This window comes from Jaculus jaculus, chromosome 1 (assembly GCF_020740685.1).
Source record: "Jaculus jaculus isolate mJacJac1 chromosome 1, mJacJac1.mat.Y.cur, whole genome shotgun sequence".
Classification (NCBI taxonomy): domain Eukaryota; kingdom Metazoa; phylum Chordata; class Mammalia; order Rodentia; family Dipodidae; genus Jaculus; species Jaculus jaculus.
Window position 1 is genome coordinate 335717051 of NC_059102.1, and position 18045 is coordinate 335735095.

The following is an 18045-nucleotide window of genomic DNA, read 5'->3' on the forward strand; positions in this document are numbered from 1 at the left end:
GAGTTTTGGGGCGTTCTAGGCAGCTCCCCCTTGCCAGTGTTCGGCCCACTCTTCTGCTGCTGTCCACTGTTGGGGCAGAGGTGATGTCCAGCTTCTGCTCATGCCATGCTTGCCCCTGCCACCACGAAGTTCCCCCTGAGGCTATAAGCCAAAGCAAATCCTTTCTTCCCGTCAGCTGATTTTGTTTGGGTGCTTTGTCGCAGCAACATGATGATGAAAGTGGGACCCTTCCTGGGCAAGCCCTCATTTTCCTGAGCAGTAAGAAGGTCATTTCACTCCATTTCCATCCGCCTCCATCTGAGTAGCTCCCCAGTGGCTGTTCTAGTCCCGCTCATGAGGACTCCTAAAGACCCATTCTCTTCCCAAATTCCTCACTCTTTTTGTTTGTTTGTTTTTTCAAGGTAGATTCTCACTCTAACCCAGGCTGACCTGGAATTCACTCCGTAGTCTCAGGGTGGCTTTGAAATCTCGGCGATCCTTCTACCTCTGCCTTCCAAGTGCTAGGATTAAAGGTGTGCGCCACCATACCTAGCTTCAAGGTCCCCACTCTTAATACCACTAAGTGGTTAGTGTTTCAACCTGTGACTTGGGGATTGGAGACAAACATCAGATCGTAACATAGACGGCTTGCTCGAGGAGCCCTGGTCTCTGCTGCCAGTTCTCTTTGCTCAAGCCCTACCGGATCTTTCCTGGGCAGGAACCCTTGCCCACAATGGAGGCCTCAGGCCTAAGATCTTAGATTTTTCAATCCCAAAACGTAGGCTAATGGAGCTCAAGAGCCTCTTCACTTCTGTTCTGCAGTATTATTTCTTCTCCTAGCTGACCCCACGGCACAGGAGGTCATGGAGGTACACAGGGAAGAGAACTGAAATGTGTGATCCTTGGCCAACATCACAACTCCTACCCCACCGCGGCAACTTCAACACTAATCCAGACATCGAGCCTCAAGGGCTGACATCCCAAGAATGAAAATAAAGGGGGATTAAGCAAAAAAAAAAAAAAAAAAAAAAAAAAACTGGGAAGGAAGAGCTAGGAAGAACTTAAAAATTTTTTTTCAATGCAATTGACTAAACTTAGAACAAGTTATAGTAAAATTTTCATAAAGTCTTATGAAAATGCTTCAACATTATGAGATGAAAGCCATTTTCAGGGACTTTAATGACCTCCGTTGTCCTTGAGGCTCATAACATGGTATCATTATTGCTAGCTTTTTCTAAATTTCTACAGAAATACATTCAAACGAGCAGATTAGTTGGCAGGATAAGTAGCGAGATCTTGCTTATATGGTCAACGCCGAGCTGAAGGTGGAGGTGAGCCTGGGGGTTGGGTGGAAGGAATGTCACTTCTCCCCTAACGCATCTCCTTTTTAAAAAAATATACTTTATTATTTATTTATTTATCTGAGAGATGGAGGGAGGGAATGAATGGGCATGCCGGGGTCTCTAGCCACTGTAAATGAACGCCAGACGCATGTACCACCTTGGGCATCTGGCTTTACATGGGTACTGGGGAATAGAACCTGGGTCCTGGGTCCTTAGACTTTGTAAGCAAGTGCCTTAACTACTGAGCCATCTCTCCAGTCCCCTTAACACGTTTTCTTTTACTTTTTATTTGTTTTGTGTGTTTTTTGTTTTGTGTGTTTTTGTTTGTTTGCTTGCTTTCTTGCTTTTGAGGTAGGGTCTCACTCTAGCCCAGGCTGACCTTGAATTCACTATGTAGTCTCAGGCTGGCCTTGAATTCTCCGCAAGCTTCCTGCCTCTGTCTCCTGAGTGCTGTGATCAAAGGCGTGCATGACCACATCTGGCTCGCTTAACATCTTTTCTTTGGCTCCTATCCCACTTCTCCTTTCTGACCACCATCAGCACATCCTGCTCTGAAACGTTCTTCAAATCCACAGCCTTCCTCGTCACCACTGCCACAGCCCGTGTCCACAGCAGCATCATCTCTCCTGTCGCCACTCTCCTCTCTCTCTTCCCTTTCTCTCCCTACCTGGCTCCTTCCGTCCTCTGCCCTTTCTAAGTTCTTGCCTATTAAATCATGGGAACGACCTTTCTAAAGCAGAAATCTGATCATGCCAGCCCAAATTCTTCCCTGGCCCCATGTTGCCTACACACTGCAATCTGACTCCCGTGCACATGAAGTCACCATGGCCACGCCTGCCCTGCGTCTTTCACTAGGGCGCTGCTGCTGGCCTAGGACTGCGAACAGGGAAGCAGCGTGGTGTTGAGGTCCAGGGAACGCACGCGTTGCTGGACACACCAGCTTGGCTTGGACAAGTAATTAGGTTTTGCAGTGCTGCCGGTCAAACTCATAACCTGTACGTGACAGGCAAGCCTGTGACCACTGAACGAGCTATATCCCCAGCCTTGTATGAATAATTCAACCTCAGGTCTTCAGGATTAAATAAGGCTGCTTTAAAGGTGTGCCTGGTAGGTACATAGTCGGAACTCTGTAAATGCTTGTTAAATAAACCTGTCAAACTCTCTCCTACCCCAGTCATTTGTATGGTTAGTGTCTTACATCCATTCTGGGGAGCCTCTTGTCCTCCTAAAACTTAACTCTTCCTTCTAGAAGATGCCAAAGTACCAGGTCCTCTCTGAAGGCCTGAACCTTATACTTTATTTGGCTAAACTTCTCCTATTACAGTGTGTATTGCTTTTCTGTGGCTACTGTGACAAGTAACCACACGTGGGATGGTGTGGAACTCTAGGAATGTCTCCTGTCATGGTTCTGCAGGTCAGATGTGTGACCTCAGCACCTCTGGACTGAACTCAAGATGGCTGCTGACTATACTCGCCCTGGCTCGGGAAGAACCTCTCCTCGCCTCTTCTAGCTGAAGTAGCTGCTGGCATTCTGTCACATGGCCACACCAAGCTACCCTGTGCCCCTGAGGTACACTGTAACCACTCCTTTGGTCCCTTCTGCCCCTCTCAGAAGAGGCCAGCATGTTCATCAGTTTAAATCCATGTGTGTGTGTGTGTGTGTGTGTGTGTGTGTGTGTGTGTACATGAGTGGAGGGCCCACCTGGATATCATCGTCAGCTCTGCTCCTCTTTGTGTGTGTGTGCACATATGTGTATATATGTATATGTGTGTGCATGTACGTGTATATATGTTTATGTGTGGAGGTCAGAAGACAAAGACAAAACTGGTGTCATTCCTCAGGCACTGCCCATTGTTTTGGAGATAGGTCTCACATTAGCCTGGCACTAGACTGGCTGGCCAGTGAGCTCCAAGGACCCTCCTGTCTCTGCCTCCCCAGCACTGGAATTACAATTGTGTCACCATGCTTGGCTTTTTTTTTTCTTTTTCTTTTTTTTTTTCGATGTAGGGTCTCACTCTAGCTCAGGCTAACCTGGAATTCACTATGTAGTCTCAGGGTGGACTTGAACTCACAGCGATCCTCTTACCTCTGGCTCCCGAGCGCTGGGATTAAAGGTGTGTGCCACCACGCCCAGACAAGCCTGGCATTTTTACATGCATAACTGGGAATGAAGCTCAGGTCCTTATGCGTACAAGGCAAGCACATGGCTGACGGAGCATCCCCCCAGCCCAGCTCCACTCCCCATGTCAGGGGCTGTGAGCCCTTCTCAACCACGTAAGGTGATACTCGTGTGTCTCAGGAATGAGGACCTCTTTGAGCGTCAGCTCCTCCGTGGCTGTTTTCACCTTCCTTTACCCAGGCCTCCTTCCGTGTCAGCCCCTGACGGTACCTGACACGTGCTCCACAAAGCAGATGCAGCCCGACAGCAACCCCAGGATGGGCTGCATCCATTTTCCTGGGCATTCCCTCTTTGGCAGGATTTTATTTCCTGGGCTAGAGCTATTTCTTTCACATGTTAATCTGTGGCTGGAATAATTTTACTCATGAATTAGGTCATCTTCTGGGCTAGAGCAAATAAACGAAAGGGGACCTTCATCCTGGTGCCACTTCAGAAACCTTCCCCAAATGCCATTATCTCCAAGTCATGGGGCAGACAGGAGAGGAGAAGGTAGACGGGCCTTGGCAGTGCATTGGCGTCTTTCACGGAATGTGAGCGGAGAGTGGCAGATGACAAGTATGTACTGCATTGAGACCGCTGTCATCGCTCTGCCCTGGCTGGCTGGGGGCCATGCCCTGGCCATTTATTTTAAACTGGGCTTTCATCGTAACTGAAGCTCCTAAATTCACGGCTATTGCTTCACCGACATTCCCCCATTTCAAGTCACTTAAGTTCAGCCCTGGGATTTTTCTGAAGTGAGGCTACTGCTTTTCCACCGTTCTCATATGACCATCACCTCCACCCAAGACCCCGGCTGCTCTGTCCCTCCCCCTCACCTGACCAGAGGCACCACTGCTGCGTGTTTCCTCAGCTGAGGAATGCTGGCCCAACAAAGGAGTAAAACTATTTGGCATTAAAAGAAAAACAAGTAGATCAGTTTGCACAGTGCGTCCGCGCTGTATTCTAAATATATGTCACTTGTTTACTTCTATGTCGTTCATTTATGTGCTGAATGAGCTGACCCTTGAGCCCCCAGAAACCAGAATGCTAAAAAAACAAAAGCAAAGTTAAAAAATATAGTGAAGGGCTGGAGAGATGGCTTAGTGGTTAAGTGTTTGCCTGTGAAGCCTAAGGACCCCAGTTTGAGGCTCCATTCCCCAGGACCCATGTTAGCCAGATGCACAAGGGGGCGCACGCATCTAGAGTTCGTTTGCTGTGGCTGGAGACCCTAGCGCACCCATCCTCTCTCTCTCAAATAAATAGATAAAAATAAACAAAAAGCTGTAAAAAGTAAAAAAGAGAGTACACTTTAAAATATAAAGACTTGCCTAGGTGGGCACATCGATTGTTTTTAAAACTTTTTACTGAGAACCTCCATTCATACACACAACGTACCCGTGATCATAATCCCCCCACCATTCTCTTTTTCCCCCTCCTCTATCCCACTTCTACTGAACCCCTTCTTCTTCCCAACCCCCGCTCTTCTCTTTTGCCTTCCTACTGTGCAGGACTTGTGTCAGGTGGTATCAGCCGCTGAGAGGCCACGAATGCAACAGCCCCTGGAAGACAGCTCGAAAGCACACGCAGCTGCCCTCCCTCTGCGTCTGCCGTTCTTTCCTCTCCTTCTGCACTGGTCCCCGAGCCTTCACGAGTGTGATGGAGATGTTCCAGTTAGTGCTGAGCACTGCACTTTTTTTCAACAGTTTAATGAGTTTTGGGTCACCATCTGAAAAGAGAAGCTTCTCTATCCAAATGAGAAAATAGCAAATATGTATGGGTATTTAGAGGGCAGTTTGGTGGGCATAATATGTCCATTTAGTCAAACAATAGTAGTAACTTTCCCCCAGGACTCATGACCGCCTTGCCATAGTTTTTTTTTTTTTTGTAACTTTTTATGAGAGAAAGAGGGGGTGGGGAATCGGCATGCCAGGGCCTCCGGCCACTGCAATTGAACTCCAGACTCATGTGCCATCTGTGCGCATGTGTGGCCCTATGTGTCACCCTGTGTATGGCTTACGTGGGATGTGGAGTTGAACATGGGTCCCTAGCCTTTGCAGGCAAGAGCCTTAACTGGTAAGCCATCTCTCCAGCCCTTTTTTGTTTTTTGAGGTAGGGTCTCACTCTAGGCCTGGCTGACCTGGAATTCACTGTATAGTGTCAGGGTGGCCTCAAACTCACAGTGATCTTCCTACTTCAGCCTCCCAAGTGCTGGGATTAAAGGCGTGTGCCGCCACATCCAGCTGCCATGGGCTTTTAATTACGTTTTCAGTACCAGCCATAAGTTCTTCTCACCCAGTGGGCTTCAAATCCAATCAGTAGTTGGTTTCCCCCGTAACAGACATGCCACTACTGCACCAGTTTGGCACATGCGCATTTTGCCTGGCTGGCCATGGTGTAGCTTGCAGGGTCCACCCTTGGTTAGAGGCGTCTGGTGACTTTTCTCCCCCAACAGACTGCACAGCAATTTCCAGCCGCAGGACAGCCAGTCAGCAGGGCGGAGGCCTCCAGCTCAGCTCCAGCTTGATTTCCCAGTGTCCTGCAGCCCCAGCATGAGGCATCTTCAGTAGCAGGGTCTTACCTTCTACCTCCGGTAGACAACCAAAAGTCTTGATAACCTCCTGTATTTTGGGGAGGGAGGCCTTCCTGACCAGCAACTCCCTGAAACTGCCTCATTCCTAGCGCTGAAATTTTCTTGCAATGTCTTAGCACAATGTCTGGCCCATAATACTCAATAACTAAGGGCAATTACTGGATTAGAATACATGGGATATCAATATTTATCCCAGGGAGTAGCCCACAGTCCACGCTGAGCCCGGCTGTCCTTTCCTTGAAGGAAGGCTGATCCATTTTGGCATTAGCACCATAATTTTATTGAGGTGTCTCAAACTGCCCTGATCACAGGATCTACTCGGCGTCCAACGCGGTCTTTTCCCCTGGCTCGATCGGTGCCCAACCGATCAGCGGCAGGGCTCGGCCCCGCGGCCCGCGGCGTTCCCGGTGCATGCCCTCCGCACGCGTCACGGCGGCGCACGTCAGCCGGCGCGGCTGGGCGGCTCTCTCCGCCGCGCACGGTCACCTCCGGTCCCCGGGAGGGCGCGGCGCCCGGGGGGCGGGGGCTCGCGCTGGGGCGGGGGTCCCGGGCCGCGCGCGCCCCGCCCCGCCCCGCCCCGCCGCGCGCGCCCCGCTCCCGGCGCCTCCCGCGGCCGCCGCGCGTCCAATCGCCGCCATGCGAGCCGAGGGCCGCGGCGGGCTGGAGCGCTTCCGCAGCGCGGGCAAGGGCCGGGGGCTGCGGGCGCTGCGGCCCTTCCGCGTGGGCGAGCTGCTCTTCTCGTGCCCGGCCTACGCCTGCGTGCTCACCGTGCCCGAGCGCGGCAACCACTGCGACGGCTGCTTCTCCAGGTAGGAGCCGGGCGCGGGCGCGGGCGGGACGGGGCCACGAGCGCCCCGCCGCCCCGCCGCCCCGCGCCGCCCGCCCGCCCGCCGCGCAGCCCCGCCCGACCTCGGCGGTCTCCCCGCACGACGTTGGGTGACTTGATCTGGCTCAGTGCTCACTCTGCCCTGGCTTTTAGGAAGGGATGCCAACGGGACACCCAAATTCTGGGGGTGGGGGGAGCACTTCTCCACCGAGACCCCAGTGTCACCCGGACTTGGGGCTAGGAAAAGTGATCACCAGAGGAATTAGCGACCTGGTATTGAATGATAGCACAGCGTCTGTACTGCGTGCATGTATGTGTGTGTCCATAGCATATAAAGCATAAACCCATGTATATCTGCACATATATCAAGCCTTATGGCAGTTTTAGACCGGAAGGGTGCATTTGAATACACCAGGCCCATCCGGCCTCCCTTCTTTCTACTGATGAGAAAACTAAAGTCCAAAGAGAAAGCAAGTATGACTGCATACACACACCTCTCATTAAAGGCTGAGGCGTGGCCTGCCCTTGCACGGCCCATTTTCCTCCTAGGTAGGTGTCAGTACGTGGACTGAGGCAGGCGAGCCTCATCTGGCGTTCAGTGTGTCCCAGGCCCTCCACGGCCATCTGAAGAAGGGACCCTGCTTTACTTTCTTTGAACCCCAGGTTCTTCATCTTTGAAATGGAGATTGCTAGGCCACATTAAGGCAACTTGAGGTCTTGTAGGTATCTCTTGAGTACAGGTCTGGACTCCAGAGCTCTCCAAAGCCCTCTGTCTCCCAGACGTGTGTGCCCCATTCTACAATAAGACAGCAAAAGAAGGGACAAAGGCTGAATATCATTGTAATCTTGCCCTGACTCCCTGCCAGACTGTCTTCCGCTTGGGGGGACCTGGAAAGGCAGTAGACGCAGAATCATGCCGTGGGCAGCTGAAGGGCTGTATGTGATGTGACGCTTTGAATTGGTGAGCCAAGAGCTAAAGGGTCATGGCACCACTTTGCGACGTTTGAGTGAAGTGAGCATTGGGTTTTCCCAAAGTTAAAAAGGCTGCTGCGACTGGTCCCTTGATCTTCTGAGCCTCACTGTGGCTGGGAGTCGGCAGCAGTGTGGGTGTCTGCAGTGGCGGGAGCAAAGGAGGTCACCCAACACAGAAGGAGCCTCTGTCAGGGGTCCCCGTGCTTCCAGGAAGCCATGGTGCGAGACAGGACTGCATAGTAGGGACTCATGTGGTGGCTGCCAGTCCTTCCTCCCTGCGTCACATCTCAGCGTTGGTGGGAACGCTCAGATGTACATGCACACACGCTCAGACACAACGCACACACACTCTCACGCCTTAGAAGAATATTAATACAGGGTCAGTGCTTACAAGCTCCCAAATAGTTCTGCCCCACGTGACATTTGCTGCCTTCTGCCTGTATGTTTCTGATTCTGGAGTGAACTGTTGCCTCCCTGCCCGCTCCAGGGCTGCCACATCAGTGGGTGGTACCACTGTGCCATCATTCCTGTTTGGCTTAGGGGCACTTCTGCCAACACCTATGGTTCATTGTCTCCCTGTCCCCAAAGAGTCCTTTCAAATCAAGTAAAATACTACACGAGAAATAACACCCTTGCACCTCCAAATATCTCAGTGCCCCTCTGATTCCTATTAAAATTGATTAATTTGAACTAGATGATTCTAATAGATTGAATATCATTTTCTTTGTTAAGTATTTGTATATGACTGAGGGCAAATCTGTCTGTATATATTGGGGGGAACATGTACATATTTTGAGGGGACCACCAAGGACTAGGGGCAGCATTCTGAAAATGGGGTAGCATGCAGGTCCCTGACTGGCACCTGAACGAAGGCTCCCCCTGTCTTGCCTTGTGCCAGCATCACTTAGATAAGTGAGCCGCCTGAGGTTTTTCGTGTCATACCCACGATGTCAGAGTTGAACTTATTTTGCAGGGAAATCACAGTTTCTTCAGGAGTATAGATACTCTATACATTTAAAAATAATGCGAAGTTCTCTCGATGGAATAGGCTTCCTATTGCCAGGAACATTTAGAGATTTGCTTCTGGCTGTTTTAAATTAGGATCACATTTTCTCAGCTTGGCACACGGTGACATTTGGGAAGATGTGGCTCTTGCCTCAGCTGCTGAAGCAACTCCTAAAAATATCAATGACTTCCAGGCAGAGCTGTCCCTGTCAGAGGCTGCCCATCTCAGGCCCATTTCACACACACAGAAACACACTCCATGCTCATGTGTGGGTACAGGTTGGTCATTGCTTAACTTTCTGCCAGGTTATTTAAAGACATATTTATATATTCAAACTGAAAATTGGATGTGCCTTAACTCTTGATGTCACTGGCCTCAGAAAGGGAGAACCATCTGGAACCCAGTTAATCTGTCCGTGACTCAGGGGTGGGGGCTGACATCTCCCTTCTGATCTTGATTCTTTGGCTTGTGAGTCACTTCATGGCAAGGCCATAGTTTTCCTTGGTTGCTTATTCTGAGCGTGACAAATGTTGGAAGGCCTCGGGAGCTTGGATCCCCTGACTCTGTCTGTCTGTCTCACTTAATGCTTGTTTAAAGGTTAAATATTTATGTGAAGATGGCCTGTTATGAGCACTTATGAAAGCATGTGTCCTGATGTTTCCCAGTTTTAATGCCCTATTTTCATTTTATCTTTCCTATGGCTTAACTAAATTGGTAGAATATTAGGCAATGGGATTTTTTTTTCTTTTTTTTTTTTTTTAGGTAGAGTCTCACTCTAGCCAAGACTGACCTGGAGTTCACTATGTAGTCTCAGGCTGGCCTCGAACTCATAGTAATCCTGCCACTGCCTCCTGAGTGCTAGAATTAAAAGTTTGCATCACAACACCCCGCCCTATTTGATGAATTTTAATCATATTAATGGCTGTGAAATCCTGATGCTATTTTCTTAAAGTTTTCTGAAATAGAGCTGATCTTGCGTCCCCTCCCCCCGCCCCAGCCCTGCATTGTCCTCATGGCTGGCATGACTCCAGCTATTGTGAGACTATTCCCTGAGAATAAGGGGAACATGGTTTCAACTGTTCTTAATTTTTCAAGCTTCTAAGTGAAAAATCAGACTCATGTTCTAACAGGGGTTCTCCCTCATCTGTTAGACATATTTTTATTAAATTGGTAGTAAGATGAAGATAAAACAGATTTCCTTTTAAAAGTTATGTTCAAAAATACAACCATGCAGGGGTTTCAGGGCAACTACCTTGGAAGCTGAGGCAGGAGGGTCACAAGTTACAGAGCAAGTTCAAAGTCAGCCGAACAGCTTAGCAAGACCCTGTCCTACACACACAAACGTGCAGACTAAACAAGCAAATGAAACCATAGAGGAAGGGGTACATAGCTGTCAGAGGGTATGTAGCTCCGTGGTCGAGGATGCCTACTTTGCATGAGGTCCTGGGTTTAACTCCCATGACTGCCAAAAAACTGTTGTCTACCTGTGTATTAGGTAAGGACATCTTATGCTATTATTTTCAGTACTTCGAGTTTTTCATTGATTTAGAGACTTCAGCAAAACAGGGGCTTTGTGTCAGGGAGCCTGGGTTTCTGGCTCGCGGGTTATCTGTGGCCAGTTGCTACTTAACTTCTGAGCTTTCACATACCCACCATGCAGAGCTGGTCCAAGGGCCAGCCTGGCAGCTAGGTGCCACATCACCCCTCCACCTGAAGTCATTAACCCAACGTGGTCTCTTGCCTGATAAGCTCTGCTGGCCTCTCCATGAACCAGTATGATAAGATGCTGTAATTTATGGGCCATACAATTCTGGGGTTAGATTGAGGGATGCTGGGAAGGGTACATAGGACATTGTTGAGTAATGGCATCACCATTGGCTGGTACCCTGATGCAGAGCAAATGCCAGCTGTTGTGTTTTGGTCACATGCAGTGGTGATGGGTGTCTGCAATGAATTTGAAACTAAATGCAAATATTAAAACACACCTACACAGGTGGAACCCTTCAGAAAGGCTCTCCAATTCCAAAGGGCTCACATAGTTTCATATTCGCGCTCTCTCTCTCTCTCTCTCTCTCTCTCTCTGTGTGAAGGTGCACACGCACAGGTGTGTGTATGTGTGTAGAGGCCTCAGGAATGCCATCCACCTTTTTCTTCCTTTCTTCTTTTCTTCTGTTTTTCTTTCTTTCTGACAGCAAGCTCTCTCTCACTGGCCCGGAGCTCTCCATCTGGCCTATACTGGCTGGCCAGAGAATCCCAGGGACCCTCCTGTTTTTGCCTCCACAGTACAGGGGCTACAGGTGCATGCTGCCACACCTGAATTTCTCTTCTTTCTTAATTATTTAGTGTGTGTGTAAGTACATACTGTACCACGCTTGTGAAGGCTAGAGGACAACTTTTGAGTCAGTCCTCACCTCCCACCTCATTTGAGGCAGGATCTCTCATTACTTACCACTCCTTTTGTGGACTTCTGGGAAGTTCTCTTGACTCCACCTCCTTTCTTGCTGTGGCCACGTCTGAATTGCAGAAGCCTGTTACGGCTTTCGGCTTTTACATGGAGTCTCTGCACAAGGTCTGAGGATCCAAAGTCAGGTACTCTAATTGCACGGCAAGCACTTAACAACTGATCTAGCCCCAAGCCCACTTGGCTATTCTCTTACCATGAGGTCAAACATGTTTATAGAGAGAAATGGCAGAAAACATGTTCCAAAGGTATCAAAGGAAAGAAAACATGTAGCAAAGGTATCATGACTCCTGCTTCTCCTCTCCACCACGATTCTTCTAGCTATGGGAAAGATCGGTCCTTTGAGACTTCAACTTGCCAGGGCCACACATGCATGTTAAACACACGTGTGGAACATGAATGTTCCAGGGTATGGGCACACCAAGCTACACACCAGGACGTGATTTCAGATGAAAGAGACCGAACAGCTGCAGACACCTAAAGGGAGTTTTGAACTCTGGTGAGTTAAAACCATCGCCCGACGTCTTTCCCTCCTGAAAGAACCACACAGTCCTCTCAACCCCAGAACTTACGGGGCTCCCACATCGAACAGGTTCTTTCAGTGACGCTCCTCCTCAGAGTTCATGAGGCATTCCCAGATACAATCTTAGATTGATCCTTCCAAGGAGGGCTGGCATAGATGGAGCACCTAGGAAGTTACTGAGAGGCAAAGTGACTTCCTCTGAATTCACGTATACACACAGGTGTGTATACAGGCTCCATGACCTTCAGGGCTGGAACTAAATCTTCCTACAGTAATGAAGTTTTCTTCCTGTGGCCTGAGCCTCCAGTGAGGCCCATGTGAGAGACCTCCCCAGTAATTCACAGGCGACACGGCCACCTCTGATATCTCCTTCACTGGGCACAGGTTTTGCTCAACGCTTATTTCTCTTCTGTCTTCCCTGAATAGGCCCTTCAACAGTCTTAATACGTTCTTTCTCTTGCTGCTTCTTTTTGCAGTACTGGGGATGAACTTGGTATACCCCAGATTCGGGAATTTGGGGTGTCTTTGGGGGAGTCGGAGCCTGATCTCGGCTCTTGGGTGGGTAGGAACTCAGGAGCTAGGGCCCTGGAAGAGCAGCGTTCACACAAAGCTCTCAAAGTCAGTGGCCCTCTGTGTTCTTGTCGTTATGAATTTGACCAGTGAAATCCACAGAGCGGAGGATAAGGTTTAGAAGGATTTTATTTCAGCTTAGAGTTTTAGGAGGGAGAGCTTTAAGAGGAAAGCTCAGAGAAAGCAAGAATTCAGACTTGTTGCTCAAGAAGGAGGCAAGAGGGGTCTCCCAGAAACTGAGAAGCCCACCCAGAGACTGAGGTTGGGGGTTTTTAAGGAAGTCTTCTGGGGGTCTGAACTCAGTTCACTCCTGACATCAGGTGTCTAGGTGGCATCAAGACTTCCGGGAAAGGACCATCTTCCAGGAAGGGTGCCACCTTCTAGGAAGGGGATGATTATCTCTTCTAGGAAAGGGTGGACTTGTCTGGGGAGAAGAGGAAAAGTCAGGCCCTTCTGACACTTTAACCTCTGGCATAAAGTAGAAGGACTCCCCCAAGAACAGAGGTGAGGTCATCCCAGATTCATAAGGGTTCAAAGAAGTGAAATGCACAGATGAGAGGTAAGGATTAGCGGAGTTTATTAGATTAAGAGAGGGAGGGAGGACAGACAGCACTACCCAGGGGAAGGCAGGAGGGGCTAAAGCCCGATGTAATGGGGCTTTAGGGATTCAGGAAAAGTGCTTGAACTCCAAACCCTGAGTTCTTTTGTTTTAACCAAAGAATTGGATTAACCAGACTGATAAAGATGATTCGTAAACCATCACATTTTATTCAGGACTGTACAAGGGGGTGGGAGGGTCCCTGAACTGAGGAAGGGAACGTGGCTACACCATATGGCCCGAGAGTCCCTGTGGAAAGTGAGCATGGGCCTAAATTATAAGAAAGGGATTTAGAGAAGAACGTGCAGAAAGCTCCTGCCATGTGGAAGGCAGGAGAGGGTAGAGAGCCCGTGGGAGTAGGGAGTCTCAGGACAGGAACCTGGAAGTTTAGGGAAGATGAGCAGCCACAGACAGAGGCGTGTCTACCTGGTAAGGATCTGCAGTAATCTACTGCAGTGAGTTTTACCTCAGCGAGAGCTGACTGGTGTGGCACAGGAAGAGGCCATAACCAGGATCAGATTTAAATGCCAGGAAAAGAACTCCCTGGGTGGGGGGTGGGGGTGGGGGCTCTGGTTGTTTATGGGAAAACAGAACTGGTTAACTCCTTTAGTCTGCAGATAAGGAGAGGAGAGATCCTTCTCTGGTCTCTAGTAAAGTGGAGACTGTAAGGGCAGACTTAAGGACATTTCTACTTTTTACTTTCAGGGCCCAGTCACCCTAAACTACCAAACTAAGCTACCTTATTCCCTCTCACTGTGACCAAAATTGGGATAATTTATAGATTTTTGAGTGGGAGCTGTGCTAACCAGCCATGACACCAAGTTTTGGGCCTGAGTTTAACCTCGTACAAAACCTGGATCAGATTTAATACTTCCAAGAATCTGAATTCTAGGAAAGGGGAACTCCTTCGCAGAGAGGGAGGTTGTTTATGGAAAAACAGATCTAAGGAACTAATTTAGGCAAGAGACAAGAGCCTCTCCTCTGATCTCCTGCAGGCCCAAGGACATCCCTCCTTTCCCTTGAGGGGTGGAGGACAGTCACCCTACAGTGAGGCTCTATAAGGTTGAGGCTTTGCACTCTAGCTTTACTTACTCTGAATTCCTGAGCACTTAGCCTATTTTTGAATTTGAAACAACGGAGAAATTATCCAGACAATGTGAACCTTAGTTCAGTGTTTTTGACTTCTTTTAGATTTAGGTTAACCTCCTCTTTTCCCTGCTACCATAAAGAATGAACTATGGCCAGGTGTGGTGGTGCACGCCTTTAATCCCAGCACTTGGGAAGCAGAGGTAGGAGGATTGTCATGAGTTTAGGGCCACCCTGGGACTACAGAGTGAATTCCAGGTCAGCCTGAACTAGAGTGAGACCCTACCTTGAAAAACAAAAAAAAAAAAAAAAAAAAGAATAAACTATGGCTGGAGAGATGGCTCAGTGATTAAGGCCTAATAACCTGGGTTCAATTTCCCCAGTGTACTCAGAAAGCCAGATGTACAAGGGGACACATACATCTGGAGTTTGTTTGCAGTGGCTGGAGGCCCTGACAAACCTATTCTCATTTTCTCTCAGTCTCTCTCTGCTTGCAAATAAATATCACATAATCTTTGGGGCTGGAGAGATGGCTCAGCAGTTAAGGCCTTCATCTGCAATGCCTAACAATGTGGGTTGGATTCCCCAGAACCCATGTAAAGCCAGATGTACAAAGTGGTTCACGTTTCTGGAGTTTATTTGTAGTGGCTAGAGGCCCTGACATACTCATATTATCTCTGTGTGTGTGTGTGTGTAAATAAATAGATAAAATATTTAAAAAAATAAAATCTCAGTTTTAGCCCACCTTTCTTCAAAGACCTCTGTGGGACTCCTACCTTCCAGTTTGAGACTTGCTTTCTTCTAGCTTTTTTGTTTGCTTGTTTTTGGAGGTAGGGTTTCACTCTAGCCCAGGCTGACCTGGAATTCACTATGCAGTCTCAGGGTGGCCTCGAACTCAGTGATCCTCCTACCTCTGCCTCCCGAGTGCTAGGATTAAAGGTGTGTGCCACCACGCCCGGCTCCCCTTCTAGTGTTTTTGTTCCAAGCCTAGACAGCCTGCTTTGGATTTAGCCACCTATCTTTGAGCGTGTGTGTATGTGTGTGTGTGTGTCCTCACCAGGGATTAGTTGGACCCTGCCTGTAGGTGACTTTGTCATACACCTTGTGTTTGGGGCAAGCCTGGCGCTTCCTCTGGAGGGTGGCCCACGGCCCACTCTGGGGCTGGTGGGAGGCCCCTTGTGCCGGATCTTCCCCTCTGGGGACTTGCACCGGAGCCTCTGTTCCTCCCCCCGCACCTTTCCCACCCACATCTCCAGCCCTCTTACATCTTTGGATTCCAGAGAAAATCTCTAGTAGTTTAGGGGTGCAGTTCCCCAGGCAGGGAATTGACTGAAGTACCTGCCTTTTCAGGGTTGAACCCATGACCTTGGCCTCATTAGCGCTAGCCAGGCACAAAGCCACACACCTCACTTTGTGTCACTTCTGCTGACTCCTGCCTGCCACCCTCGTGGGCTTCTTTTCAATTGCAAAGGCGTTCACAAGACACAATAGAACAGAAGAAAATCAGATCTCTCAAGACTGCTCGGAAGGGCAGGAATATGCAATTTAGCGAGAAAATAATACAAAACATCTTGAAGGTGCGGGAATCAACTTGTCTTTGTGGGCATGCGCTGAGACTCCAGCTGTGCCCCCCTCTCAATGCGAAATGTAAAAATAGAGTGGAGCTCCTCCTCCTGCCAATTTATTAACATAAAATCTGGTAACCCTTTTAACTGAAGTGGAAGGGTTTAGATGACTAAGGAGAAATTTTGCATCATATTGTTAAAATGGATTGGCTGAGCTTTTGTGGGGCCAGATGAGAATAGATAAGTGCTCATTTCTGGCAAACTTCTTGAGCAAAATGAATGCTCACCGTAACAGCAAGGACACTTCTGTGTGTTAGCTAATAGGTTCTGATGGACGCTATGCACTGGTGCCCAGGGGACAGGAACCGCCATGGAGAGGCAAGGACGCTCCCTGGAGAAGTGAGCTTCACACCATGCTTGCAGATTTGGGCTAACCCTGGGCAAGGCGTGTGGGAAGAAATCTGGGTGCTCACCAGGGTGCTGCTTGCTCATGCAGACCAAATAAGTCTCAAGAATTTCATATTCTGGCACTTGACAGAAGTAATTAAACTCTGTGACGAAAGTGAAAAGTTTGGAACTGCAGAGATGGCTCAGTGATCAAAATGTTTGCCATGTAAGCTTGAAGGCAGAGTTCCCCTTAGCACCCCTGCAAAGGCCGGGTGGGTGTGGTGGCCTGCCCCGGATCCCAGCACTAGGAAGGCGATGCAGGGGCTCTGAGGCAAGCTCTCCAGCTGGAGTAGTCAGTCGGCGGGCTCTGCGTTCAAACGAGAGGCCCTGCCTTAGTACATGGGGCAGAGGGAGGGGGAGGCTCCTCCGCCTCCTCATGCACAGCACACACGCACCCCACACACCAACAGACAGGTTTTGGGACTGGAAGAACTTTTTTTCTCTCCCATCTTTGAGTACAAGGAAAACACTCCTCACAGACGTAGGCATTCGCTGTGGTCTGGGTGAAATTTCTACATGTGATGACGTTTATAAAGGAAGCGCTTGTCCATTTACCACCTGAAAAATCTCACCCATCAGGTGCACAGATTTGCAGTGGGTGACAGTCGCTGTTTGTGGTGTGACCGCTTGTGCTCAGCGCTCCTCAGGGGCTTTATGAGCCCGTGGTAAAAACCCCAAGGACAAGGATTCTGTTTTTTTTTTTTAATTTTTAAATTTTTATTAACATTTTCCATGAGGATTCTGTTTTTTAAAACTTATCTAAAAATATATTTCTGGATCACTTCCTAGAAAAGAGCTATGAAGAAACAAATTTCCCTGGTATTTTAGTAGAGCATGTTTTTAATATGTTAACTCAAAGCGCAGCTCTCATCTTAAAGGTAGTAAAAGCCAAATATGAAGCTTGGGAACATGGATTCAGGCTAACCCAGACACTGTGTTCTAACATGGTAACAGTTTCATGGAGATTTTATAGTTTCAGAACGAAAAGAAAATCAAATTCAAGTCACTTTTTAAAATACATTGGTGGGGCTGGAGAGAGATGGCTTAGCAGTTAAAACGCTTGCCTGCAAAACCTAAGTTCAATTCTCCAGTACCCACGTAAGCCAGATGCACAAAGGGGCACAAGCATCTGGATTTCATTTGCCAGCTAGTAGCCCTGGTGTGCATTCTCTCTTTATCTGCCTCCCTTTCTCTCACTCTGTCAAATAAATAAAATATTAAAAACATATATTGGTGAGGGATGGAAGGATGGCTTAGTGATTAAGATGCTTGCCTGCAAAGCCAAAGGACCCAGGTTCAATTCCCCAGGACCCACATAAACCAGAAACATAAGGTGGCACATGCATCTAGAATTCGTTTGTAGCGGCTGGAGGCCCTGGCATGCCCATTCTGTTTATCCCTCTCTGCCTCTTTTTCTTTCCCAAATAAATAAGTAAACAATTTTAAAAAATGCATTGGTGGGAACATCAGGTAGGCAGGTAACAGCAAAGGGGGAAGTCCCTGCTGGAGGCCTCATGCTGTCTAACATTCTTAGCTTCGGTGCTCGTACAAGCTAGTGGTCTGCCAAGTTCATACATTCCAGATAGTCATAAGTATGTTAGGTCAGGCATAGACATGGACAATGAGTGGCTATCTAGGGGCCTAAAGATAGCTCAAGATAATTTGGCCCTGGAGTTTTACCATTCTACCTCTCCACAGTCATCAAATTCTAATCAGATAGTCAGCCCCATGGAATCTTTAGTAGAGGTGGTATTGTTTCTGGAAACCTCGGTTCACAGTCAAGTTTATTCATCCTTATGTTTTTCTCCAGTATCCTCCACGAGCTTGTGGCAGAAGCTGTATAGAAGGCTTTGGGTTATTTTGCTCCATTGAAAAGTGGTGCTTTGGGGCTGGAGAGATGGCTTAGTGGTTAAGCGCTTG

At 48.6% G+C, this 18045-nt stretch overlaps 1 protein-coding gene and 1 non-coding gene across 2 annotated transcripts in view; one reads left to right on the top strand and one right to left on the bottom strand.

The window, feature by feature from the left end:
- Positions 1 to 1132: 1132 nt before the first annotated feature.
- On the bottom strand, positions 1133 to 1263 carry LOC123457897. The gene has a single exon (XR_006635252.1). It is a non-coding gene; the product is annotated as a small nucleolar RNA SNORA33 (small nucleolar RNA).
- Positions 1264 to 6707: 5444 nt separating this feature from the next.
- Smyd2 (SET and MYND domain containing 2) overlaps positions 6708 to 18045 on the top strand; it is a 55606-nt gene continuing 44268 nt past the window's right edge. The window contains exon 1 of the mRNA XM_045141126.1: positions 6708 to 6880. Coding sequence (XP_044997061.1) covers positions 6708 to 6880 — 173 coding nt within the window. The remainder of the gene's footprint in view (positions 6881 to 18045) is intronic.